Source organism: Biomphalaria glabrata, chromosome 10 (genome assembly GCF_947242115.1).
Source record: "Biomphalaria glabrata chromosome 10, xgBioGlab47.1, whole genome shotgun sequence".
Classification (NCBI taxonomy): domain Eukaryota; kingdom Metazoa; phylum Mollusca; class Gastropoda; family Planorbidae; genus Biomphalaria; species Biomphalaria glabrata.
The window spans coordinates 33,733,011-33,759,501 of NC_074720.1; the positions used below are offsets into that span (position 1 = coordinate 33,733,011).

At 32.5% G+C, this 26,491-nt stretch overlaps 4 protein-coding genes across 19 annotated transcripts; 3 read left to right on the plus strand and 1 right to left on the minus strand.

Moving 5' to 3' along the window:
* On the plus strand, positions 1-7,336 carry LOC106076083 (uncharacterized). 2 transcript variants are annotated; one of them, XM_056043255.1, is made up of 7 exons: positions 1-109; positions 403-542; positions 1,409-1,503; positions 3,064-3,161; positions 3,305-3,407; positions 3,604-3,792; positions 6,825-7,336. In XM_056043255.1, the coding sequence occupies exons 3-7, from the start codon at positions 1,422-1,424 to the stop codon at positions 7,115-7,117; spliced, it is 765 nt and encodes a 254-aa protein (XP_055899230.1). In that variant the 5' UTR covers positions 1-109; positions 403-542; positions 1,409-1,421; the 3' UTR covers positions 7,118-7,336. The 2 variants fall into 2 exon arrangements, with proteins under 2 accessions (XP_055899230.1, XP_055899231.1); XM_056043256.1 differs by lacking the exon at positions 1-109 and having other exon boundaries at positions 345-542.
* Positions 7,337-10,062: 2,726 nt separating this feature from the next.
* Positions 10,063-15,560, plus strand: LOC106070565 (uncharacterized). Of its 8 annotated transcripts, none has more exons than XM_056043260.1 (7): positions 10,063-10,144; positions 10,881-11,029; positions 12,043-12,146; positions 12,297-12,391; positions 13,064-13,166; positions 13,559-13,738; positions 14,784-15,560. In XM_056043260.1, the coding sequence occupies exons 3-7, from the start codon at positions 12,065-12,067 to the stop codon at positions 15,020-15,022; spliced, it is 699 nt and encodes a 232-aa protein (XP_055899235.1). In that variant the 5' UTR covers positions 10,063-10,144; positions 10,881-11,029; positions 12,043-12,064; the 3' UTR covers positions 15,023-15,560. The 8 variants fall into 8 exon arrangements, 7 of the variants coding, with proteins under 7 accessions (XP_055899235.1, XP_055899236.1, XP_055899238.1 ...); XM_056043261.1 differs by lacking the exon at positions 10,063-10,144 and adding an exon at positions 10,294-10,505; XR_008780027.1 differs by lacking the exon at positions 10,063-10,144 and having other exon boundaries at positions 10,697-11,029; positions 14,784-15,073; positions 15,472-15,560.
* A 577-nt stretch (positions 15,561-16,137) lies between these two features.
* On the minus strand, positions 16,138-21,309 carry LOC106062303 (uncharacterized). Of its 4 annotated transcripts, none has more exons than XM_013220567.2 (6): positions 21,149-21,309; positions 20,766-20,895; positions 20,356-20,441; positions 19,214-19,322; positions 18,677-18,880; positions 16,138-18,268 (listed from the first exon to the last, which is right to left on the minus strand). In XM_013220567.2, the coding sequence occupies exons 2-6, from the start codon at positions 20,842-20,844 to the stop codon at positions 18,024-18,026; spliced, it is 723 nt and encodes a 240-aa protein (XP_013076021.1). In that variant the 5' UTR covers positions 20,845-20,895; positions 21,149-21,309; the 3' UTR covers positions 16,138-18,023. The 4 variants fall into 4 exon arrangements, with proteins under 4 accessions (XP_013076021.1, XP_013076022.1, XP_013076023.1 ...); XM_013220568.2 differs by having other exon boundaries at positions 20,766-20,892; positions 21,149-21,298; XM_013220569.2 differs by having other exon boundaries at positions 20,766-20,892; positions 21,153-21,296.
* Positions 21,310-21,512: 203 nt separating this feature from the next.
* LOC106062304 (uncharacterized) lies at positions 21,513-25,822 on the plus strand. 5 transcript variants are annotated; one of them, XM_013220576.2, is made up of 7 exons: positions 21,514-21,813; positions 23,223-23,285; positions 23,672-23,760; positions 23,993-24,075; positions 24,432-24,483; positions 24,697-24,834; positions 25,295-25,822. In XM_013220576.2, exons 3-7 carry the CDS (start codon positions 23,682-23,684, stop codon positions 25,519-25,521), a joined length of 579 nt encoding a protein of 192 aa, XP_013076030.1. In that variant the 5' UTR covers positions 21,514-21,813; positions 23,223-23,285; positions 23,672-23,681; the 3' UTR covers positions 25,522-25,822. The 5 variants fall into 5 exon arrangements, with proteins under 5 accessions (XP_013076026.1, XP_013076030.1, XP_013076027.1 ...); XM_013220572.2 differs by lacking the exon at positions 23,223-23,285 and having other exon boundaries at positions 21,513-21,808; XM_013220573.2 differs by lacking the exon at positions 23,223-23,285.
* Positions 25,823-26,491: the final 669 nt, after the last annotated feature.

Genomic DNA, 26,491 nt, shown 5'->3' on the forward strand with positions numbered 1-26,491 from the left:
GCATCTTCTATGAATAACTAAAATCCGTAGACACTCTCTGGGAAGAGGCTATGGAAGTCGCTTGTGACTAATTTCTGTAAATGGAGCTTGCCACAGAATGTGCCAAACTGTACGTCTCCAAATAACATTATTTTTTCCACATTGATTAATCTTAGCAATTAGTATTGTTTCCATTCTAATACTCACTAAAATATTTCGGGTAAATTTTCTATTGAAAAAAAAAAGTGAAAGTTATTTATAGATTATTTTTTTTGGGGGGATGAGGGGTGGAGGGTAAGTAAAATAATAACGAATCCATTGAGAAAATCTTAGTCACTACCGAATTTCACTTTGTTTCAATATTTTAAATTTACATATAGAAAAAAACGTATTTAGCTTTTTAACATTTCCTATCATAACTAGATTCTTTAGGTTATCTGGAGGAATCGGGAAAACACTGTGCTATATAAAAGAATGGGATCTAAATGCCACGTAATGTGGAGAAATCGGCCATTTTTTTCTCTCTGATCAGAACAGTCCACACATATAATATACCTCTGCAGGTAAAGATGTTTATAACGTATTTTTAATTGTAATTTTTTTTTTACCTACAAATATGTATGAGATGTTCAGAGTCGTTCCATCGTACAAATAAACAAATTTCCGCAACGAATATGCTTTTTCTGATTTCTACTTGATTTATATTTCGATAATTTTGGCCAACTTTATGGGACCTTCGAGGCGAATTAGTAGGTAACGAGTGTGACTGTTAATACCCTTGCAGACTCATAAATATTAGAGAAAGTTATCCAGGCCTAAGGAATCTATTAAAGTGTAAAATGGGATATTGTCCAGTTGATTCCTATTTTCCACTGTTTAGGTTTTTGCCTGTCCCAGACTTTCGATGTCACAGATAGGGAAATTTAATATAGAATCTAGCTCCTGACGTATGAAAATATATCACCACCTGGGTGCAGAGACTGAATGATGAAACCTGGCATTCGAAAACGAGGGTCTCGGGTTCGAATCCCGTAAAGACGTGAATTTTTAATTTCGGAATCTTTATGACACCTTTGAGTCCACCCAACCCTTTTTCCATTTTTCTGGTCTAGACAAGTAATAGAATCATAGCGTAATGAGAAAGCTAAAGCATGAAATCGCGCTAAACAAAAGCAATAGGTGTAAATATTTCTGATGGCACAGATTTATTGTTTTTGACCTAGAACTATTACAAACGCAATGGCATGACAGTTCAAAAGCTAATTGATACAACTAGAATTCATTTCAAGCTTTCTTTTGTTTTTAAATATTTTTAGTTATGTAGTTTTCAAACAAAGTTCATATAATTGCAGCTGGTGGTAGTAATTTTACGTTTCTTCCTTTTGTTTTGTTCATATATAAATATATATAGGTATATAATTTTTTTAAGGTTCCTGACAAGCATGGGAAGTATTGATTTAAATAAAATTGTTGAGTTTTACTTGGATCATTCATTGACATATTCCAATCTCCTTCAACAAAAAGGTAAATTAGAGTAATGTACATTGTTTCTTAGTTGTTGTTTTACATCTAGATAATGAGACATTTAGTATAACTTTTCTTTACAATTCTTTTCGTTGAAAAAATTTTGATGAATAAATCTTACGGCCAGACTATAATCTGGGTTTCAGAGCTTATATCATGTAAATACTTAGCTTTCACTTTACCCTTTCAAACATTAGTGCTGACTAGTGCAAATAAATAAGCCGTTATAAATTTTAGAGGAAAAAAAGATAAAGAAGTTACTAAAATAAAGTTTTGTGATTTCTTCAATACAATTTTAAAGGTACTCACACTTTGCATTGTGCTTACTTGACCGTCATGTTGCACATTAAATGTGTTAAGCAGTGATGCCTAAATTCTACCCGAGGGTCAAATCCGGCCTGCGATGTGGTTTAATCCTCCTGCCGAAACGTCTGCACAAAGTGTAGAATAGGTTGAAAAATTTATCTTTACCCATGTTAGGGTCCTGACTTTTTCTCTGATGAATTGGTACCATACCATATGAAATGTGTAGGTTTATGAAATGAGAGAGCCGAAGAAACTACAAGTTGACTGAATTTAAAATCATACCAGGAAAATTGAACGGATCTTTAATTATTTTTTTTTGGAACATGATAATAAACCAACATGTTTGTTTTGTAAATTGTAGCTGTTTTAAAAACAACAACATCTATACGGCTTTATAAAACAAATATGACGTCATTCTTGGTTTGAGCCACGAATAAAAAGTTGTTAAACTGCGCCTAGAAATTAGAGGATCGATATGAATATTTACCAAAAAGAGACAAGAAAATGAGTCGTTGGTAAAGCTAGTTACAATGTTGCTCACATTTTAAGAGAGAAATGAAGCCAGTTAATATCCTATTAATATCCTATTAATTAATGCAAGTATTAGATCCACTGGTTTCTAATAAAATTCTTTTAGGTCAATTTCATTTCGTTAAATACATTTTCGGTCATGTGGCCCGCGACACGAGTGACGGAAATAAAAATGGCCAGCAGGTCGAATTAGGCTGAGCATCACTGGTGTAAAGCATTTATAGTATTCTTGGTTTGGTTGTATTCTGGACTACTTTCAAGCTAATAAATTGGTGCTGCAAAATCAGGGCCGGTCTTACGAATTACGAGTCCCAATTTAATGTATGCTTGCGAGGCCACTCTTCTAATTTTTTTAACAATAAAAAACTTATTACTATTAATTAGACCATTATATCAACTTTTATTATAAAATATGCATAGGAAGCAGCTCAAACGCAATAGGCGCGGTGGGTTAATTAAATTTACGTCAATCGTATGAGACACTAAATATGCTTGCTGTTTAAGTCATGCATCTTTAGAAGTATGTGGTAAAAGTTAAAAGCGGGGCCCATGCCAGGCGCGGGGCCCAATTTGAGGCAACAGGTCAAATTAGCCTAAGGCCCCTACCCGGCATTAATTTTTAAAATTAGAGAGTCACTTTGATTTTTTTTTCGGTACATGTTAAACTATAAGAGCACTTTTCATCGATTCTTTTGCCATACAACCCCATAAAATTTGTTTTAGGACGACCACAAGCATCATTTCACAAAATCAATTATAGGGTGCTGAATGATACTCTGGTGTGGACAAATGAAACAGTAAAACCATGTCATTTAATAGAGGTAAATAAGTTTCTTACGTGTTGACTATCATAGAACTTTATTTTGTGTGTTTGTGTGTAATAAAACTGGAAAATGCAATTTACAAGTATGTATGATGACTCCATCCTGTTTTAACATGATTTTGTGAAACATTTTACTAATAGGGTCAACTTCCAGTACAAGAATGGAACTCCCTTAGAGTATCAAATAAAACTCATGCCTTAGAAGATCGCAGTTGTTTAACATTAAATAAAGGTGTTATTGTTGGTAAGACATAGTTGTAAAAACGAATTAGCTATATGTTATTTTTATTTTGCCTAGAAATATAGGTATGAATATTGTTTTAATGATTATTAATGTGTTACTTGTGTTATTATTTGATACGAATGGTGCTGTTATATCATACGTTTAATGTAATGCACTGTAATTGATTTTCTGTCATGATATTTGCTATATTTTTAAGGGTATGACAAGCCAGTAGTAATTAGTGCTCCTGATTACTTTGGTTTTAACAGCTTCATACTCTGGCCAAGGCAACAGAAGACCGAAAGTAAAAAGAATGTAAATGCAACATTAAAAACTGGTCATAAAACGACTGCATTTGAAACTCCGTCACAAGCTTTTCTTCAAGTTAAAAAGACTGTCTACGAAGGTACAATAATTTAAAGTAACTGTGTAGTATTTAAAGCACTTTAACTCATTTTGACTCGTACTCTATGAAGTAGTTCCAAATCAAGGATATTCTGATATTCAAGTTAAAAAGAAGTGTTAATGTTATCGTTATTTATAACTAGTAGTAAAACATATCTTAATATTGGGCTCTATAGAACACAAAATATTAGGCTAAAAGAAACAAATAAATAAAAAAAAAATAAGAAAAACATTTTTTTAATTTTTAAAGACAATACCCCTTAATTGAACTTAAAATATAATAAAATAGTTTTTAAAATAAATATAATAATATTTCATTCAATCCGGGTTTTTGCAAATTTTTCCTGTTTTGGCCTGCGGGCAAAGCATACTTGTGCAATTATTTTTGGTATGTTCATTATACGAACATTTAGATCTAGCACTAGGACTAAAGTTCTAATTTAGAACTGTTTAGATCTAGTCTAGATCTACTTCTTGATATAGAATCTACATGTAATTTAAATTAGATCTACGTAAAAATATTGTATAATTCCAATGATAGGTCTTTAAATCTAGACTTAGAAGACGATGCGCAAAAATTTCCTGAACATTAATTTATTATAATCTTGAATCAAACTTGATAGTCCTTTAAAGAACGCGATAGTATTTTCAAAACCGTTGTTGGATCTAGACCCGGGTTTAGTCTCTAGCCAAATGTGCATTTATTTATTTTTTACTTAGAAAAATTGTAACGTCCAAACTAGCTTTCCCCATGTGGCCAAAGAGCTAGTAATTATCTACTCATCGATACACATCAACTGTTAAATTTCTAGGAACATCGTTAGAGCAGTATTCCAGAACCGCATCTACCCAAGTCCCATGAAGGGATGACTTGAATCAGGGGCGTGGCTAGAAATTTGGAAGGCCCGGGGCATTGACCTCATTTGGGGTCCGTCGCATTTTGACTTTCGACATCATGACATGAGATAATGTACTTAATAAATGTATAAGCCTACATTCAAATTGGTACAGTATATCAGTAAAATTAGCAAGAAATAATGATTAAGAATCTTTTAATGAATAATAACGTTGTTTATAGGCGAAATAATGTATAAGTGACAAATCTCAATTCATGTCGCCTCACGTCGTGCTTTCTATGTAGCAAAGAAATCTATAACATCATCTACATCGATACTGTCTAGTACTTGTGACTCCACTGACATTGTGCTCCTGCGATACCTTTTGAATAACTTGATCTTTGAGAATAATCTCTCACATGTCGCAATGGAAGTGGCCTGAGTTAGCAGTTTTCGGATGGAAGCTGCAATGTTTAGCACACAACATTATCATATGAAGCCAGCTTCCTCAATAAGTCAATTGGTGATTGTGGCACATGTTTGTTGATGAAAAGCGCTTGTGCATCAATGACATCATTGAACAAGCGATTTGCCTGTATTTCATCAAGAAGGCTTTCTAAATTTAGTGATTTTACTAAAGGTGTTACTCTAGTCAAATGTGAATATTCGTTTGTTATGAATATCACTGCTCTATTTTATGTCTGCTCCAGTTTCTTAATGTTTTCTTGAGTTGAGGGGGTCCCAAACAGAGGATGCATATTCTATTATTGGCCTAACCATTGTTATATACAAATTACGTAATACACAATGGTTATCACGTGACAGTTTTTTTTCCGTTGTTTTATCAATATTATTACGTGGCTAAATGTTATTTGTTTACGATTGGTGAATGAGGTCCATTACAAAAACTCTGTCACCATATTTGACTATTCTGTTTTAAAACGTCATGTTTTTGTCTGGAAAGAGGAAAGGGCGCTAAAGTGAAAACGTTAATCCTCGCTCCTATTTAAAATTTCTGCTAATGATTGCATTTGGTATTAACTAATAGGGGTGGGGCGACTCGATATAAAAGAATTTAATTTAAAGCATTTATAAATTATATAAGTGTCTTTTTTTAAATTGTGTAATTTCTTAACTAAAATACAAAAAGCAAAAAGTATTGGTTTGTCCGATGGGGGACTGCATGTATCGCACCTACCACCTGGTAAAAACCTTTTTCATTTTATATTTACTAATGATAAAATTTGAGATCAGAGTGTTTGTGCGATATTATATACAAATGGGTTAAAACATCAATATGTAGCTTATATTATATACATATTAAACTAATTTTGTTCACAAACTATGATTTCTCCATTAAAATAGGAAGCAAACCCCCCCCCCCTCCCAACTGAGAGGGCTAAAAATAGGTTGAAATATAAATAATTAGTAGGCCTATCTATTATTAACATAACTAATAAATTCGTATACCAATTGTGTGATTTCTTTACTAAAATTCGTACCCTCCCCCCTTTGGAGGGGGCGATCGCCCCTACCCCCCCCCCCCGATCCGCCAGTGGGCTTAAGAGTGTTCCGGACTAAAAAAAAAAATACCCGCCTTTTTAATCGTAGCTTAGCACGGATACTAGCTATTATGTATATAATACTTATACAATTTATTAATACACAGAATCATTACTATATCTCTAACTAGATCCTATCCTAGATTAGACTAGATTTTTTATTTTTCCAATGCTGTATCTTTGTTACCAAGCTACAATTTTCAATACTTTGTTTAGATTTATACATTGGCTTATCCAAGATTTTTTTAGAGGGTGGGGGGGGGTGACTTCACTTCACTTAGGTCCTCCAACGCAAGCGGTCTCCACTAAGTGCTCGATTCCCAGTCTGAGACTCGATCTGTGTAACTGACTCCCAAAATCCGTCTCAGCCATTTTTGTTGAGCCACATTTAGCCTTTTCTCAATTTTCACAGATAACTTCCATGTCTCACATGTATATGTTGCAGTTGGAATGTTTACAAAAGGTTATCATCTCCACAAAAGAGGAAACTATCTTAAAATTGATTTGATTTTTTTTGTAAATTAATTTTCCTATTTAAATACTGAAAATCGCTAATTTTGAAATATTATTAAACTTTTAGAATTATATAGCCTCTCTTACGTTGCTCAAAACTAGCATTACTCTTTAATCTACAGGCTATTTCAGTGCTCAGGCACGACTAAGCGGAAATGTGATTTTCTACAACGGCTGCAAATACAATAATGACTTACCAATATCGCACATTGTACAAGAATTAAAAGAATACATTTCTGAGCTAGAACGTATGAACAATGTTTCAGGGGTATTAAAGGCAGAAATAGATGAAATTAGAGACGTTCAAAAGCTAAAGATTGAAAGAGATGAACAGGACCTTACTGTTTATGCAGCCTGGGAGATGCAAGGGAAAGCTACTATAGCTTGGGATTCCTTATACGTAAATTGGCTGTAGAACATTTTCTAACTGAAATGTAAATAGTTCACAGCTAAATACTTCTAAAGTAAAAAATAAAATGATATAAGCTTCACTAATTTCTTGCGAAATATCTTTGATTCTATGTATTTGATTGTAATAGCATTTGCGTTAATGTTGGCATCTCGGATATTCAACATAATAAGATATAAATCCTTTCGTTTGTTGTTTTTTGTTCTCAATAAATATATATAAATGTGTGTGTGTCAGTGTTTATTTAAAATTTAATTTAAACTAAAATTTGGGGGTGACACCCAAGTGGTAAAAATAAAATCTTTTTAAAAGCAGACACATCAAAAGAAAATGTCTAGATACATACCCAGAGATGCCTAGGGATATATAATATATACTGTGGTAATCTAGATTTATATATTTACTAGACATATATTACGCGCTGCCCGCGGGTCTTAACTTGCGTACTGCTGATATAGTCACATATGGTGCATTAAAAACAATTAAAGAAAATAATAATGTTATAAGTAAAGCGAAGGCATGAATTCATAAATAAAAAATATTATGAATGGAGCTAAAATAGCTAATTGACCTGAATCCAATCTTTTATGAAAACATAGGCTTGTGTATTGATCTATATTTAGAAGCACGCAATATCAAGAATAGATATGCACTCAAGGCGTACGAATGTATGTGAAAATACGTTTGAAAAACAAATTTGAATGTTAATTTGATCAAAATATGAAATGAATTGACTATAATTAGTATGTTTATGTGTTTAATTATAAAACTATCTTTGCGAAGAGAAGTTCTATCATCTTAGAGTTGAATTAGAAATTTATACCTAGGAATAGAAAGATGTGTAACATTACGGTATTGTCTAGTGAGAGAATGCTCATCAGGAATTCTACATTCGCAGATATAAGGACCGAATTTATGTAAAAAAATGCTTTTGAAACACAAATTTGAAGGTTAATTTTATTAAATAATGAGCTCAATAGACTATATTTTGTATTTTCATGTGTCAAAGTAAAAAACTATCTGTGCAAAGTGTAGTTCTTAAAATTAGATCTAGATCCTTTTGATCTTTTCTCATGTAAACATGGCTTAGATCGATGAAGTTGTAATGCTTTCATAGAGCTGGTCAACTTTTTTTTTGAGGGTCTTAAGTTTGTTTTAGGGCTACATTACATACACTACGGTCTAAGTTAGTACCCAATGAGCATTTATGCCAGGTTTTATCAAGATTGGTCAAACGGTTTTGATTTATATTCGGCACATACATACATACATACATACATACATACACATACATACATACATACATACATTATACTTTATAGTATCGATTAGGTCCATATGTACAAATTGTTATATCATCGCAAAAGGGGGTCTTTCTTTTAAAAATTCGGATGTATTTGTATTTTTAATTATACTTTTTATTATTAATCAGAAAAAAATGGCATTATTACCAAATTTTAAGAAATTAAATTATTATTAAGTTTAGGGACTTTGTTTCATCTTGTAAGTAGAACCTTTTTACTTTAGTAATAAGATTGATTTAAAAGATTTTTATGTTTACAAGTGGGGGAAGGGTATATCCGGGAGGTTTTCCGTGCTGCCTTTAGGCGCTCATTAAATATAAATCTGCTTGAATCCGGTGTTGCCCCTTAGATTGGCAACCAAGCCAAGCTCAAGCTTACTTTGCCTCTCTTTAACACATCCCCACACATTAGTGTCTTTTGACCATTCTGACTATTTGAGAATAATCAAGTCAAAAGAAGAAGATTTTAAATGTGTTCTTCAAACAGTTTCTAATCGATATTGTTGCTTAAGCCTCCTACGAAAACGGTAGACATATTTAAAAGGTCCTTTTTAGACGATGATATGAAATCTTTAACTTACAATATTTAAACGTTTTAAACATTGATAATAATGTCATTTTACTGGGTTAGTCATCATGGATTGATAACAACAATGAAAATATTAACTTTTTATTTTAAAATAATTTGTACGGATTTGCCCCTCATTCGTAAAGACGTCGCATCCCCCTCCCCCATGAATGAATCTTGCCCCTCCCTATTAGTTGCCCCTCACAGACTGAGAAAAACTGTAGCAGATCATGAAAATTTGTAAAGGACTTGTTTAGCAAGACGTCTTGAAGCGGACCTGTTCTGTTCACGCAAACAAGAAAAATGTTCATAGCACAATGGTACCTTACTCGGGAGAAATGAGTCTGTTCTGCCTTTAAAGGGAGGTATACTATTGAATCGCGTTGTTGAAGAGCCATTAATCATGTTGTCTTTACAAGAGATTGAACCATAGCGCTCTGAGCATGCTATAAGCATGAAAGTAGCGCTATATAAAAGCCATACTTTATTTATTTTTATTGGGAATACATTGTATGTATTGATTGACACGAGGATATTATCTCTATATAGAATTTACTTTAAAGGTATTTTAAAGTCACTAAAGTTTGAGTGTTTATTTGGTTATTTTCTGCGTTAAATTATATTTTGTATAGCTCGTCATCGGATTCTACACTTAGTGCGCAAGGGTTAAGGAGTATCTGGAAGAAGATTCAAGCACTTAGCAAACATTTATCAGCTTGGGGGAGCTCTCATATCCTAATATTTCGAACTCGGGTCCCATTAGTATGTTGCCAACCGATTGAACAACCCAGATACATACTAGTCTGAAATATAAACATCATAAGCACGCAAGATTAAAGATTTCTGGTCATATAATATCAGTATCGCATAGTTTCTAGGGTAAACAAATCTGGACACGCAAAAAACCAAAAGTTTCCCAAAGTTATTTTTAACTGCAAAGCAGCTTAACGTATTTTTTTAAAATATGTATTTAGTTATATAAATATATTGTCTATATAGAAACTTGATAAACTTGTTTACATATCCAGAAAATGTATATTTCATCTAACATTCAAATGACGTGTAACATACTCCGGCTGTTCGACTTGTGGTATCGGGAAATCACCTCCCACTGTAAAAGACACGTAACTCGCCACGTAACTCTAGTAGTGTATTCGTAAATGTTAGTGGTTCTACTTCTGCTTTGAAAAATCTAGATAAATCTATCGTTTAATAGCTTAATTCTCGTTTCATTTCTAATACTTTGAATTTCTTTTATTCAGCAAGTATTTTTATTATAATATATGCTTTCAATTAATGATTAGATCTATCATAATGACAAGACATCATTAGAACATTCTCAATTAAACAATTCATGTCTCTATAACAAGAAACATTTTGGTGTTAAGTTAAAAAAATTGCAATTTGCCAGTGGAAAGAAAATTTTTAAAAATTTGTAAAGGCTCAATAGAAATCTGGACGGCCAGGACCCATTCTGTACAGTGGTTCCCAAGTTAGCTTTAGGAAAACTACATTACAGTCATGTAAATAATAATTATATCATAAAATATCTAGCTAAAACTTTCTTGGTCTTCGAGAAAAGAGTACAAAATGTATGTTAAGGAGTTTAGTTTATGAGCACGCTTTACAATAAAAATTTAAATCAATTTAAATATTCTAAATAAAAATCTAATTTATTATGTAATTAAGAATATAGAATGAAAATCGTGTTCAATGATTTTGTTTAATTATGACGATTTACTGGGTTTTTTTTAAAGACAAATATCATATTGAAAATTCCCGAAAAGTGAAAGGAAAGCAAATATTTTTGGAATAAAACATTTGATGTTGTTTTTTTTAAAGTATCGATACCTCGTCTTCGGTAAACTAACAAATATTTTTATTTCTACTTCAACCAGTGTTTTGAATTTACACGTTTCACAAGCTCAGTGTTTTCAATTATCCAAACTACTTTTATCAGAGAAATTCTTTCGTTAATAAGTGTTTTCCGTTTTACTTTTGGAATAGTAATAAGAAGCTAACACATTAAATTTTCTGAACATTTTTGGTAAGTATTATTTGACAAAATCTGGCTACTGAACTGGTTCCAACTGGTTCATCTTCTATGTTGTAGTACAAACTGTATAAATACAAATTGTGAATGTTTTTTTTTTTTACTTTGATATCGAAGTCCAAAGCTAAAATATATCAATGATTTAAAACTTTTAAAGATGCTGTGTAAGTTAATGAAAATACTACCATGTAGATACGTGTATTACTGGATCTATTGTTTGTGAACATAAACTGTGTTAATTTCATATTGCTTTTTTCATGATTTTATACCCTCAACACTAGAATCTACTCTTATGACCCATGATAAAAATTAAAATTGTATAATTGTTTGTTCAGTATTAGAAGTAAAGAAAAAAAAATGAGGGGTGATTATAAAAACAAAAAGATTTTGGCCTGCACCTTAAAGTATTAGGATTTGGGATGACTGCGATTCAAAACATTTTTTTTATTCATGAAACTATCTTTTTTGGGGTAAATAAACAAAATTTTACAGATATATAGAAAACAGGATAACATAGTGGACTACTTATTTATTTTAAATTTCATCACTAATAGTAATAAATACTTTTAAAAAGTAAAGTTCCCCTTTCAAACCTAGAGATCTATAGGGCAGATGATGTTAAGATCATCTGTTTCTTTGGCCAAAATTAATGAGCAGGTTGTCATGTGGCCAGCACAACGACCAACCGCCGTTACTTTTCCCCAACTAATGTCAAGTACCCATCACAGCTTGCTGAACTAAGGGGCGCTCTAAAAATCCCTAAATTCAAAATACCAGTCTTCACCGAGATTCGAACCCAGGACCCTACTCAGCCACCACGTAATAAATATTGAAAGATAATTTTGTATGTAGATCGGGAGTCTTGTAAAACAAAAATCTAAAGACCAGCTAATGATTGCTTGACTAGAGTATGATCTTAAAGAAAGGCAGCCTACACTTTTTCAACAATGCAATATAAATATTATATTTTAAAGGAAACTTACTGCGTTATTATTTTGAGTTACTAGTTCTTGCAGATTCTAAAGAAGAATGAGCACAGTCGACTTGTACAAGATTGTTAATTCGTATTTAGATCTTTCACGGCCAGAAAGCAGAACATTAACTAGATTTGGTAAGGGACATCAAACTTATTTTATTTTATTAAAGCTAATACTCTATACAAGCCTTCTGTTTACTCTTACATATTAGTAATGTTGTCAATCAAAATACATGGATATTTTACCAGGTTTATTTTGTTGTTGTCGTTGTGTTTGTTTTTCAGGAAAACCTCAGATTCTGTTAAACAAGTTACAATGTCATGCAATAAGAAACACAGAAAAGTGGAGTTCAACGATTGAACCTGTAACTATCTCAACTGTAAGTGAATTTACATTCTGTGCTAAACATAAACAAATCTTAAGAAAATTTTGTTGAAGATGTGCAGTTCCTCAGTATTTACTTGACCACTTTGACATAGAGAAGTGTGCCTCAAATTAGTGGAACAATCAGCCGTTTCATTGATATATGAACTAAGTAATAACTTTCTAGTTTCTAAATAAAGAATAATATAATCGATTCCGATTTATCGGACCACACTAGGGCCGAACAATTTTTTAGTCCTATTAACTGGATATTTCAATGATTATACGAAGATGTCCAGCGTTACAATGATCTCGCTATTTTAGGAGGTGTGTCCGATGTACAATTGATCCATATACTGCTTGGCTGGAGTATGAATACCGATTGAGTTGCATGAGCACGCGCAGAAACCTCCTTCCAAATACCTCCTTCCAGATACCTCCTTCCAGATATCTGCTAGCTCAAAAGGTTGAAAAGGCTAGTGGCAGAGATGTTTGCAAAAGATATAATTAAATGAAATACATACAGCCATCATTGGGTGATCAGCTCTGTAAGCGTAGGTGTTTAATGTTGTAAACTCAAAATTAACTTTCAAAGCCAGGTACATGTACAATAATTTCATAGCTGGTATGGCGCATCTGTGTATGCTGCATTTCGACAGTGACATGTTTCAATATTCATGATCTTTAGGAACCTTGTGACGTCTATAGGAACGGCGCAGAACGTGCAATTGATGAAAATAAATCTTCTATCATAGGAGAGTGCTTCAAAATAACGAAAGGTCTCGCTAAAGGTACGTAACATCTAAATTTAAGTGAAAAAGAATCAGTTGTTATCACGTTCAGTACTTAAAGACTCTAAATCTAACATTGCAAAAGAATAATGTAGAATTAGAAAACGTGAAACAGAAAAATTCAGTATGTATCTTCAACCACAATTTATAAATTAGCCTACGTTACTTACACATATGTTTGAAGCTAATATCAGATTTTTTACAACTTTTGCTTTCACTCACCCATGAGATTTAATTTTTTAACGATCGTCCAAGGAAGCTGTGTGTGTTTAGCGTAAAACAAAATAATAATGTAATGAAATTTTTATTAAAGTTTTTTTTTTCTCAGAGAGAGTTCCCAAATGAAATTTCATACATTTGTTTACATGTTTACCTTATCATGATTTTACCAGGATATGAGAAAAGCGTAAAAATACAAGGACCTCGGGAAACTGGTTATGAAAAGGTGAAAATCAGACCTGGTAAACAGGAAACCGATAGCACTGAAAAGTTTGATATCAGACTAAATGCGAGCCACAGAACAAGAGGCAGATCTGAAGCTGAAGTTAGTGAGAAGGAATCCTGCTACATAGGTACTATGACATTGACTCAGTGAACAATGATGTATGTGTCAGTGGATAACTGTGCTATATATATGCGTTCTAATATGTTTATTTAAATTAGTCCTTTATTTTTGTCTACGCTTTAGAGGTATTCTAAGATGGTGTCATCCTGTAGAGTAAGATAGACAGATAGTCATATAATATATTCATGATAGATAATTGGTTACCTGCTGAAGAGAGGTTCTTGTAAAAAATGTGAACAATAAATTAGAAATACTTTTTGAACAAGATGTGTAAAAATACAAATCTTATAGCACAAATTGATTTACATGGTAACCTACATCTGAATCCGTTTTACTATAATTTTACAAAGCTCAAACAGATCTTTTCTGACCAACTTATGAAATTTTATATCATTACTTAAATATTTATAAATTTATAAAACTGTCATTTCCCTTTTGCAACTTCTTGTCTTACTAAAGAGATCAATCCTTGATACACAACTGCTGTCACAGGTTAAGCATCTAATCACAGGTGGTGTTGCACTTTCACCCTTCTTTCTACTACTGTTGAGTATGACATATGCTATTCGTGACCCTTTCATTAAGCTCGCTTATGGATCTGTTCAGTGCTGCTTTTTCCCAACTGTTAGTATCAATTTTAAAGAGCTTCATGTCGCGTATACATACATCAACATACCTTAAAATTAGACGACTAGTGGCTTCCCTGCCTTCTGTTAGATCACCATACATAATGTCTAGTGGAAGTCGACCGTATGCAGTTTTAAGACCTAAGACTAAGACTCCTTTATTGATCCTTATGGACACTTGTAGTGATTACAAGGACTCTTTTCTCATATCAAGACGACACAACAGAAACATACACATAAATACAACAGACAACATAAAAAGTTCATTCAGCGACTACACACAGGCATCTTGGTGCATTTCATGTTTTTTGAAACATTACCATATATAACTATCATAAGAAGTGTGACTGTGTGTCTTTGTGAGTATTTTTTATATCAAGGCTTCTTTAAGTTGTTTGGTAATTTTTTTTATTTTTTTTGTGACAGGTAACTTTAAAGTTGATGTTAAATTATACGGCATGGTGAGATTTTTGAGCGGCTCTGGTAAATGTATAGTCGAGATGCCCTTTCAGCAGATTGTGGCAGACTTAAAAAGAACTAGAAACCCTGGCGTGTCCATGCTTCACGTGGACGAAAAAGATGGTCTTCCCTATTGTGTTACCTGGACAATAGAGGGCGAGGCTCAAATTCACTGGGATTACACGCTTACTGTTGATTGGGTGTGAACGATCACTAAAAAAACATATCGTACATTCCATTGTATCTTACTTTATTAAGTATGTTATTTATTAAATATATTTTTTATTAAATATCTTTTTATTAAGTATATTTTTATCAAGTTTTCTTTTTTTTTTTATTAAGTATTATATTTCATTAAGTCCTAATGAATACAATTTGCAAAACATTCATATTAAAATAAGAGTGAGTTAAAACACTATTATAAATAGTTTGACATTAATATTTTGTGATTTTTGAATGTCTTATCTTCTGTTTTGAAGTAAAGTTTGTAGTATATAAGATAAGAAAATAAGATTAATAGAGAAGACTTTTTGATGACATCTTTTTCTTTTAAATGTTAACATCATTATTGCAAAAACGTCATTGCTTAATTGACGGTGAAATTTTTTGTAAATTTCCAATAATTACTACTATTGTATGTTTATTTATTTTTCAGAAACTTGTTTAAGAAATTGAATATATGCCTTGATATTTCTCCACTGCAACTTTTTATTTAGTTTTAAATAAATAAAAACCCTAGTTGTTGTTGTTGTTTTTTTGTTGTTTTTTTTTTGTTTGATAGAAATACATAATTTCAACAATATTGAATTTAAATTATTTTATGTTTGATACTTTAGTAACTTGAAATGATTGAACTTAAGATGATTGAGCTTATAATGATTGAACTTGGACTGAACTTAAACTGATTGAATTTAAAATGAATGAATTTAAAATGATTGAACTTAAAATGATTAAACTTATAATGATTGAACTTACAATAATTGAACTTAAAATGTTTGAACTTAAAATGATTAATCTTAAAATGATTGAAGCATATTTATTCTTTCAAGTATGAAGGCCTTGCGGCCCAAACGTTTTTACGTGGTCCTTCGTGATTATCCCAACTCTATATTTTCTATACATTCGTTCACCCCCTGCAGCAGTAAATCTTTGTTTATTATTCTCTAAAGACATCATTAAAATATTTAACAATGTTTACGTTAAAATATTTGCAGCTTTTAATTATATTATTTGAATAATTTCATGATCATTAGTATTAACGCTACAAATATTTTTGAAATAAATTAGAAACTAATTATTAAATAACAAAAAACAAAAATGCTGAGATTCAGAAATTTATTTTCACTGGAGAAGAAAAACTCCTGGTCTTACATGATCCAATATTATACATAAATGAATGTATTTTAATGAAAAATAAATGACTATTCAAATGAAAATGTTTTATAAATAATAAAGAGATACACTTTTAGTTATTAGTTAAAAAGGCAATTAATTGCTCTTATAGATAATTTCAATGATGCTGAGAGAGAGAGAGAGACAGACAGAGAGAGGGGGAGAGAGAAGCAATTTAGCAAATTTTATAAACATATTAAAACAAATGTTAAGTTGTTCTGTAATTTAATACTAATGTAAATGGAAATAAGAACTTAAGATTTGTGCAAGAAGAATATAAATCAATAATAAAGAATCTTTTTCCCTTCTTCCACCATAGCTCTATAAGAAGTGCAAAAGATTGCAAAGTATAAACAATGTGTTGTAAGTATCATGGGCGTAGCCAGGATTTTTTTTCGGGGAGGGTTTTGGGGGGGGGGGGTCCCCCACCCGACCACCCCCCCCCCCCCGCGAAAAAAAATTATATATATATGTGTGTGTGTGTACATAATTAATCTTTATTACATTCTGACCCTTTCGGAAGACGTTTATTGTTTATTGTAGACTCTCCGCCCTTGATAGCAAGGGGGTCTGGGGGAGTTCGCAGCGGTCCCCCAGCGCGGGGCGAAGCCCCGCCGCCGAGCACTATTTCTGGTATTGAAAGCCAACAAAATGCATATTCTGAGGTATCTACAGTGCATTATCTTGCTATTAAAAAGTTTTATTTCAAAAACCTAATGTGCAATTCTTACTGACTTTAAACCTTCTCGCGCCGTTCGGCGCATTTTCCGGCAAGCTGTTTCCGCAACATGTCCTGCAAAACCTCATGCGACGCTCTGTCACAATCTTACTAAGGATTCGACTCCCAGTTCGGCATATGATTTCTTTGATTTAATTCAAAACCCCATTTAGCTACGATCATAGAATTTTGGTGACTGTAGTTTGCTTTAAAATAATATTGAAGAGAGAGGTTTTCAACTCTAAACGCTCTGTAGGGGAATTTTAAACTCAAAACCATCTGGAGGGGTTTTAAACTTTAAAGAAAAAGCCATCTAGAGGAGGGGGATTTAAACTCAAAACCCCTTTGGCTACGCTCATAGATTTTATAGTGTGTAATTTGCTTTTTTTTATATTGAAGAGGTACTTTTTAGCTTCAAACCCCAACTGGAAGGGGGAGGGGGTTAAACTCAAAACCCCTTTGGCTACGCTCATAGAATTTTGAGTGTGTAATTTGCTTTTTTTAATATTGAAGATGGGGTTATCGTAAATTTCGGATGGGGTTTTAAAATCAAAATCTTCCTCAACTGTTCTGTTGGAATTTGGGGAAGGTTGTTTGCATTTTTTTTGTTTTGTTTTATAGAAGAGGGGGATTTAACTGCAAAAACCTCTGGTAGGGGGTTTAAAATTCAAAGCCCCCTGGTAGAGGGATTTGTATCTCAAAACCCCCTGATAGGGGTTTTTTAAATCTCAAAACTCCCTGGTAGGGGGATTTAAACTCAAAACCCCCTGGTAGAGGGTTTTTAACTCAAAACTGCCTCGGCTGTGCTGTGGTAAGTGATGATTTAGTATTAAAATCTCACCTAAAATAAACAAAATGAAAGCAAAAATCAGTCACTTAATTCCGCCCCCCCCCTTTCGGGGGGGGGTGAACCCCAAGAACCCCCCCCCTGGCTACGCCCATGGTAAGTATACAATATTTGAACTAACATATATAAATAGGGGTCTTATATTTATTCTAAACTGCATCGATTTAGACCTTGAATAAACCGACAAGTGAATTGCTTGTAAATATCAACATAGATATTACATGTTCTTTTTTTCAATAAGTCCAAGTCATCAGTTCCATTCAATGTATGGTTTAGGATTCCAGGTCAGTTCGCATTCTCCAGCCGCAGACCAACAAATGCCTTTTGGAATAAGTCTATTTTTTCTGTAATCTTTTACAAGACCAAACATGTTCAGGTGACCTCCGGTCATTGTATTAATTTCTTCCACGATTTGTCCAATGTTTGGGTCCTTTATTTCCCCGTTTGATTCAAATATAACATTTCCTGTTAGCTGAAGTTTGCAGTCAAATCTTCCTAAATAAAAAAAAATAGAAACATCCAATAAAATTGTTATAAAACCATTATCCAGGTAAATTTCCCCTATCCGACTTTGTGATCTATAGAGCAGGTGATTTAAAGGTCATCTGTTTCTGTGCCCCAATGTTAACGTAAATGTAGCCAGCACAACGACCAACCGCCTTTACTTTTTCCCAACCAATGTGAGGTACTCATTAGAGCTTGATGGACTCAGTGGCGCCAACAATTTTCATACACAGACATTCTTCTTTGGGACGTTAGGTGTGGGCCGATCAAAATGAAATATACATTAACTTTTTGCTTTGCCCCATAGAACAGTTCATTAGGGTAAGAATTAGTTTTTTTTTCCATAATTTAGTCTTTACCCCTAACTTGCCCAAGCTAAGCTTAATCAAAATTGCCAACCTTTATAAAAGCTCTCAGATGTTTGTATGTCAGCTTCAACGTTGACATTGTCAGATATGTCTGCATGTTGCTCGTTATAACTTGGGGAAAATATTTTCTCATCTTTCTGCTTGCCAGGATCAATCTTTAAAGAGTTTCCAAAAATACTTATAACTTTCTCAGGTACCTCGTCGTCGAAGGGTATCTCCACACTCTTTGATAATCCTATTTTTGTAAAAGAAATGACACTTCTATTGAACCACTAGAATCTAGAATGTAGGCAAGTAACCAATAGATAAAAGAAAACAAAATGTTTGAAGTACCTACTCATATGTGATTGCTTTGTTAGGGGACCGTGGTGACATAGAAATTAAGAAGAAGGATGTGAATAGGAAAATAGAGATGTTGACAGAGAGAAAGAGAGAGAGGGAGAGGAGAAGAAAGAGGCAGAGAGATAGAAGGAGAGAGAAGGAGAGAGAGGGAGAGGAGAAGAAAGAGGCAGAGAGATAGAAGGAGAGAGGAGAGAGAAACAAAATAATGTACATAGTGTACTGTTACCTTTGACCACTGTTTGTGAGAGAGTTACGTTGATTGAATTACTGGATGATGTTGTAACCGTTAAGTCACACGATGGGTCTCTGTGGTGATCTTGAAAGTTGACTATCACCTGAAGTTGGTAATTAAAAAGTTCAATAATTATAGATTCAGCAATCCCTGACACAAAATATATTGTTATTTGTTAATGAGTGTGTAATCGAGTGTCTTCAATGGTGATGTTTTTATTTTATCAAGTGAGTTAACTAGTTATTTTGTGTCAGTGGGGTGTTATCGTTTTTTTTTATAAATCCCTCTATTCAACTCATACCTTCGTGGAACCTTCAGGCTGGGTGGGTTTAAAAAAACGGCTCTTACGATTTTCATTAAAAATGGACAATTATATTGTTGAAAGAAAAATTAGCTCATTGGTCACAGGGGAAAATTTAGTTTGACCGTTATCAGTTATCAAAGTTACAAAACAAAAGATTTGATGGGAGGACAAGATAAAACTTAGAACAGTGATTAGTTATTTAGAAAAAAAATAATCACTCTGTAAATTGTGTAAAGGAGGATTTGTCCTTTTTTATTTTTTTATGTATTTTAATGTTTTTCTTGTTTTCTGTTAATTAACGATTACGACAGACTTTTTTTATAGAGTGTTGTTATGAGCCTTTCTTCGAATGTTATCACGTTTTAAGTTTTACATCCTAAGTGTGGCTGCATGCGATTTACATACTGATCGTGTGGTTGAGTAACATGCCCTACAATTAATTGCCCCCTGCACTGTAACTGTTGTAAAGTTAATTTTAAATTGTCAGATTTGTTATCGTGTTTGGTGTCTGTTTACTTACAGTTAAATTCACAATGAAATAATATTATGTAAAATGTGAGTAGCAGTCTTATGCAGTTTGAATGTGGATCGAGAAAGAACAATTCTGAAAAGGGATTATTTTATCAACTAAAGTGTACGATATCAATAGTACCAGTGCAATATGTGGAAGGAAATTTTTAATATAAAATTATAATAAAGCGTATCTACTAAATGTATTTGCTTTTTCTTAGCTCAGTTTCCAAAAAAGTAGTACTATCTTGGTTGAAAAATATAAAATAATTTTAGATTTTAAGAATTATATTTTACTTAAGAAAAAAAAAGTAGAGTTTACCTTTCTTGAGGTGTCATACACCTCCGGTCCTCGGTCCAAAGTAGACCATTCACAATCACCACTTACAGATAGTTTGAGCCTTGAGACTTATGACATTAAAATATTTTGATAAAATTTTCAGCAAAAATATAAAATCCTTTCCATTTCTAAAAAATGTACATAATATGGTAAATTAATCTGTAGTGCAGTTCTTATTAACATTTTTTAAAAATATTTACGGTCCCTGCTGTTTGATGCCAATAAGTATGAACATCAAAATAAAAATGTTGATTTTTTTACTGCCATAGATTGTCTTCATTCATTGGTTTGAAGGTCTACTTAATAACGTGCAACAGAATTACACTTTCTGATTTCAGACTTATATTTAAACATTTACACATAAAAACGTTCTTCCATTAACTATATCTCACCTTTAATCTTTTGACATGGGACATCGAATTTTCGCATATACCATTCTTGACAAACTTTGACAATGTCAATGTAGTTCATGTTAATATTTCAATAACCAAAACTGTATACAATATAGAACAGCTAGCTCTGCTGAAACATAAATAATAATGGTAAACAGATGCTATCAAGCCTTAGGTTAAAAGCACACAATATTGAGCTGATAAGTAGTAAATTTTATAATTTCTCTTTAATTAGAAATCAAAATACTTATTTAATCTCACAAAACAAAAAAGGTAAATAAACCATTTAAAGCTTTGCATTGAGCAAAAGAATATGAAATATTCTAGTTAACGCTATAATTCTTTTTAGGCTACAAATATTAATGAAAAAAATATAATTATACTTAAATTTTTAATTCGAAATATTATTTAGGTGATAGTACAAAAACACAACACTATCAGAGCAAAGCTCTATATCAAAATCCAGGAATTCTAGTTGCTATTTTTATCTTCCAATAATCTCGTGACGAATAAAGACATTCTACTTGAAGATTTCAAAAGTAAATTAAAATATTCTTTACATATTTTTTTTTCATTTTTTATTTCTTTCCATACGTTTTTTTTTTTTTTTTTTTTGTAATTTGTAATTGTTGTAATAAAATGACGTGTACACTGAAGTTAGTGGGAAAGACCAATCAGTGGTATCGCAAAACACGTAACTCGCCACGTAATATTTTATTCGGTATCGATACTAATGGTTTTGGATCGTTTTCAATATAAAAGTTGAGCCTATCAAAGTAGACCAGACTTACTTTCTCTGTTTTATATTTAATTAATAATTTAGTACATGGCCATATTACCGGGGGGCCTCTGGCTCGCAAAGATCTTTATGTAGGTATCAAGGATAAAAAGAAGCAAAAAATTCGATGGGAAGACAACATCAAAGAATGAGCCGGCTTGTCGTTGAAAAACATTCAAATCAAAGCAAAATACAGAAAGGGACGAAGAAAAATAGCCGACATGTCATGTCTGACGCCCCGCTGGTCAATCAGACTAAGGGCTAGGTGAGGTGAGCACATTATAGTCATGTTGTCTTTAACGATTAAGTGCAATGAGTGTTTATCGTTAAAGAAAGGGAATTAAAAGAATCTATTCTTTAGAGACAACCTCTACATAAAACAAAAACATTCACTTCAAAAATAATTGTTTTAAAAATCTTTATAAAGACAAAAAATTATTGAATAATTCTATGCTACTCGAAAGGAAGAAATAGGCCTAATGTAAGGTATTTATTTTCTGAGTTATCTATTAAAACTAAAACACTAAACATACTCAAAGTCAACTATTTGTATTGCTGATTTCTTTGTGATTTTGTAAACAGAAAAATGTCACTGAAATAGAAGAAATGAATGTTATTTTTTTAAATTTTAAGCATAGTGGTCAAAACATAGCGCCGCAAGTTTATAAACTTATTTATTAAGTCTTAAAGTATTTTTAAGTTAACCCTAACAATTCTTACCAGAAATCAACTATATTAATTAGTTGGAGTTGCGTGTGACACATTTTATTAAAACTAGATAAACACCTTGATAGTCAAACGAATTACATATTCTTAGCCCCGGATATACATTGTCTGGAAATGATTATTCAAGTGAAAATGTACTGTACTAAGTAACTCAGCAGCGATTGTATTCTCAGTCACCTTAATTTTTTTACCTGTATTGAACTTAACCGTCCAGTAACACCCCTAATACAACTTCCCATTTGGTTTTTAATGGTAAACGATTTTATTATTCATAGATCTAAGTATTACTTTAATGTGAAGAGTTTATCAAATCTGTATATATAATACCAGCCACTACTACACAGAAATAATAGTCATCAGCATTATCGCTTTATTTAACTTCAAACAATTATCTTCTAATCACTGGGGTGGGGCGTAGCTGGGGTAGGGGATGGGGTCGGGTCTAAATTGGAACCTCCCCCCTCCCCGGCCCTCACTTTAAAGGTTCCCCCAAATGAGTGTTCGAAATTTGTTTTGAAATTAAATATTACGCCATTATCTCATGGCATGTTGTCAAATATCAAAATGCTGGGGCTTCTAAAGAGGTCAAGCCCCCCTTCCCCAGGGCCCCAAAATATCTAGCTACGCTACTGATGCTACTTAGATTATATTAGTGTAGTTTTGTTTATGTAACATATAAAGTCATATTAAGACTTTGAAAGAAACCTTCTTAAAATAATTTTTAAAAACAAGAGTTTTGACATTCGTTGCTTTACCAAACCTGTATTCCCTATCGGCCACGTAATGGTTTGGGGGATTTTTAGAAAAACTGAAATAAATAAAATAATAATAATGAATAAATTGTATTTCTTGGTACATGATTAGCTGTATTTTTGAAAATCTACATTTTCTTACGTGTCCAAACTATTTTCTGAACTGTTCATTTTATTACATGTCTCTAGAGTAGTCTAGAGCCACGCAGTTATCGGGAAACACCAGACAGCGCTATCGTGAAACCGGTAGACTTACCTCGCCACGTAAGTTTTGTATTGGATATCGAGGACAGTGTTAGTTGTACTGAATCCTCTGACACTTTGACTATTTTACTAAACATATTTACTTAAAGCTATTTAAATTGTGAACCATTAACTTTGAGTCCAGTTAACTGGTAAGTAAAATTTTTATCTGCCTTTTTAAAATCGCATTGTTTTCAAACAGCAAAGTGAATTAGATCTAGATCTATACATTTTGAATGCTGTATAGAGAGGAGTGTAGTATAGATCTACTAACTAAAATGTTTATATAAATAAATGAAACAGTTTTAAGTTCCAGAAGTAAAATACATCTATTTTAATGATGTGTATTTGTTTGAAATGTTAGTCAGTAAAAAATCTAGCAGTATTTTCTTCTTCTCCTCCTTTAGTAAGCTCAAAATGACTACCTCACTTGATGTTACTCCAATTGATTTCAATAAAATTATTCAAGAATATCAGAATTTAAAGCAAGTTCAGGGTAAGTAATGCTATTTAACAGAAACCTGTACACTAAAATCTTCTTTTAACACATTAAGTCTTTTTTTTTTCAAATGATAAGACAATAATTCGTTATGTAAACTTGCACAATAATTCTGACCGTTTTACCTGTGGTATAGTTCCAACTACAAGGTTTGTATCGATGTCTGCAACTTACATTATCTTGGTAATCTATATATCTACTTTAGTAAAGTTTGTTTTATTGTCTACAGGGGAAGTCAAACTGGACAGATTAAAAGTGAAAGCAGTGAAAGACAGTGTTAAGTGGAAAGAGCATGGACACTCTAATTCACAGGTAAATTAGTTAAGTGGACAAAGCATGGACACTCTAATACACATTAGAATTAGTTAAGTGGACAAAGCATGGACACTCCAATACACATTAGAATTAGTTAAATGGACAAAGCATGGACACTCCAATACACATTAGAATCAGTTGAGATAATCGGACAGAGCATACTGCACAGGTAGATTAGTTCACAACTTTAACTGGCTTGTGCCTTGCACTTCTGACCATTGCAACACCTGTTTAACTAGCTCAAAGTGAGCAAAGATCGAACTACTTATTTAGCTAAATTCATACATTTCTTCGGTCTAAGATAATGTCAAATATTCAACATAATCTCATACTTCCATATTTTTTCTTTGCAGGGAACCTCAGATGTGCATGTCCAGTTCAATCTAGTTGAAGGCTTAGCTAAAGGTACCGAGGAAAATGTCTAATTATGTAATCACATTTAATTAAGTGCATTATGTCCAACTTCTGTTGATACATACTATCTCTGCAATATTTTTTTAAACCAAAGAAGGGGATTTCAAATTTCTAAGTACTACGCAGTAATATTTTAGTCTTTATCTGTTGAGTGTGAAAAGCTCTTCAATGGAATCTTCTAAGACAAACATTTTCTGTTCACAGGTTTAAATAGAGAGATAGAAATCTCACTGCCCGAAAGAAATCTCCCTCTTTCAAAGATCAGTATCAATGTAGCACAAGTGGAAACCAAAGCAACAGTTCCAATAGAGAACAAAGAGTTTGGACAAAGAGAGTTTACAGGTAATTTGGTTCATATCATCTGTGGGACTTGTACGTTAATCTCAATACTTCTGAACAAAATTAATGTCAATTTTTGTATTTACTGTAAACATTTAATGTTCCTTAATTTATAAAATGTTAAATTGTCGAATTCTAAACCTCTTGATTGTTAACTGAGGGTGTTGAATTTAAGTTCAGATATATTTTAAAAAAAAACCTGAGAGTTCGATGTTTGATGAGGTATTGGTACGTGTCCTTCAAAGTCTATCAAGATCTAAATTGGGGACTTAAAGAAAGAACTGTTTTCTTCTTGTTGCATGAAACAGAAAACAAAACTCCCAATCACCAAATATTCTGTATCTTCTTCATGGACGTGTTGATATCTCACATGATATTCAATAGACATAGAATTATTAAATTATACTTACTAATATATAGGCTGTAATTGGTTTTATTATAATATTTATTTCATTGTCTGCAGGGGATGTAGCTCTGGTGCTCAGACTGACTGGATACGTTCTGTTTCAGTCAGGGAAGGGTTTAACTGAAATACCATTCTCTCAAATCCTCCAAGATCTCCTGGAACATTATTCTAAGTCTCACACAAGTCTACCGAAATACATCAGCCCCTTGACAGTGGAATGTAACAATATGAATCTTCCAGTCGAAGTCAGGTGGACACTAAAAGGGCATATCAAATTGCTCTAAATTTTTCATTGTACAAAAAGTTGTAAATATGTGAATCTAATCATGTCAAAAACAAAAGAAGAAGTTATAGCCCATAAAATGTTTTTTCTCTGCACAGCAGTAGAGGCCAGTGTTCAAATGGGAAAGACAGACATCTTTTATAAATTTAATTGTGTATGAATGGAAGATTGCTTGAAATATGGAGACCATTCATGTGACATTGTATTAACATAATTCAATACTATTAACATACAAAAGTTACTTTATATTTTTTTATTCACATTTGTTTTAGTACATACTAAATAAAGTGTAACAAAACAAATCACGTTGTTTTATAGTTTCTATTTGCTTTGTTTGCTGTCCTTTCTGCTTGTATTTAAAAAATTACAATTCAGTGCTTAAATAATAAATGTTGCAACTTGTTCTTTGCATTCAAATATTTGCTTCAAAATGACCTGAAATTTAAAAACAAAATGAAAACAATAATGGCAATATTAATTCTAAGAGCAATTTTTCCCTTACCAATAAATTATCAAATCAATGTCTGCAGCATAATTAAAGAATTCATCTAACGGAGTCCACAGATACTTTCATAATAATGAGAAAAAAAAGAACTATCTAATAAATAAAACAGACAAATAAAACATTCCACTAATATATAATAGACAAAATTAAGGGATTACTAAATAAGTCGATATTTTAAACAAAATATCACAGTATAAGTACATCCGTTATTACATCTTCAGAGCGTACAATTGCAAACCTAATCCTAATATTGACTCCTGTCAACTTGATTTCCTCACACAACAAACCAGTTAGAAAATAAAGGTTCGTTACTAAAGTCGAGATATCACATTTTCTAATTAAAATTAATAAAAGTAATAATCCGTTTGGGGGCGCGCTGGCCGAGTGTTTAAGCGCATGGCTTCCAAACATGGGGCCCTGGTTCAAATGTCGATGAAGACTGGGATTCTGAATTTTGGATTTTTAG

What these genes read in the sequence shown, in the direction of transcription:
- LOC106076083 (XM_056043255.1), top strand. Translation starts at nt 1,422, where the DNA reads ATGGGAAGTATTGATTTAAATAAAATTGTTGAGTTTTACTTGGATCAT. An exon ending in AACCATGTCATTTAATAGAG is followed by an intron (nt 3,162 to 3,304) that starts GTAAATAAGTTT and finishes TTTTACTAATAG; the next exon opens with GGTCAACTTCCAGTACAAGA. An exon ending in AAATAAAGGTGTTATTGTTG is followed by an intron (nt 3,408 to 3,603) that starts GTAAGACATAGT and finishes TATATTTTTAAG; the next exon opens with GGTATGACAAGCCAGTAGTA.
- LOC106062304 (XM_013220572.2), top strand. Translation starts at nt 21,765, where the DNA reads ATGTCATGTCTGACGCCCCGCTGGTCAATCAGACTAAGGGCTAG. An exon ending in GAATTTAAAGCAAGTTCAGG is followed by an intron (nt 23,761 to 23,992) that starts GTAAGTAATGCT and finishes TATTGTCTACAG; the next exon opens with GGGAAGTCAAACTGGACAGA. An exon ending in TGGACAAAGAGAGTTTACAG is followed by an intron (nt 24,835 to 25,294) that starts GTAATTTGGTTC and finishes CATTGTCTGCAG; the next exon opens with GGGATGTAGCTCTGGTGCTC.
- LOC106070565 (XM_056043260.1), top strand. Translation starts at nt 12,065, where the DNA reads ATGAGCACAGTCGACTTGTACAAGATTGTTAATTCGTATTTAGATCTT. An exon ending in AACGAAAGGTCTCGCTAAAG is followed by an intron (nt 13,167 to 13,558) that starts GTACGTAACATC and finishes TGATTTTACCAG; the next exon opens with GATATGAGAAAAGCGTAAAA. An exon ending in GAAGGAATCCTGCTACATAG is followed by an intron (nt 13,739 to 14,783) that starts GTACTATGACAT and finishes TTTTTGTGACAG; the next exon opens with GTAACTTTAAAGTTGATGTT.
- LOC106062303 (XM_013220567.2), bottom strand. Translation starts at nt 20,844, where the DNA reads ATGAACTACATTGACATTGTCAAAGTTTGTCAAGAATGGTATATGCGA. An exon ending in TGTATGACACCTCAAGAAAG is followed by an intron (nt 19,323 to 20,355) that starts GTAAACTCTACT and finishes TACCAACTTCAG; the next exon opens with GTGATAGTCAACTTTCAAGA. An exon ending in CTCACAAACAGTGGTCAAAG is followed by an intron (nt 18,881 to 19,213) that starts GTAACAGTACAC and finishes TTACAAAAATAG; the next exon opens with GATTATCAAAGAGTGTGGAG.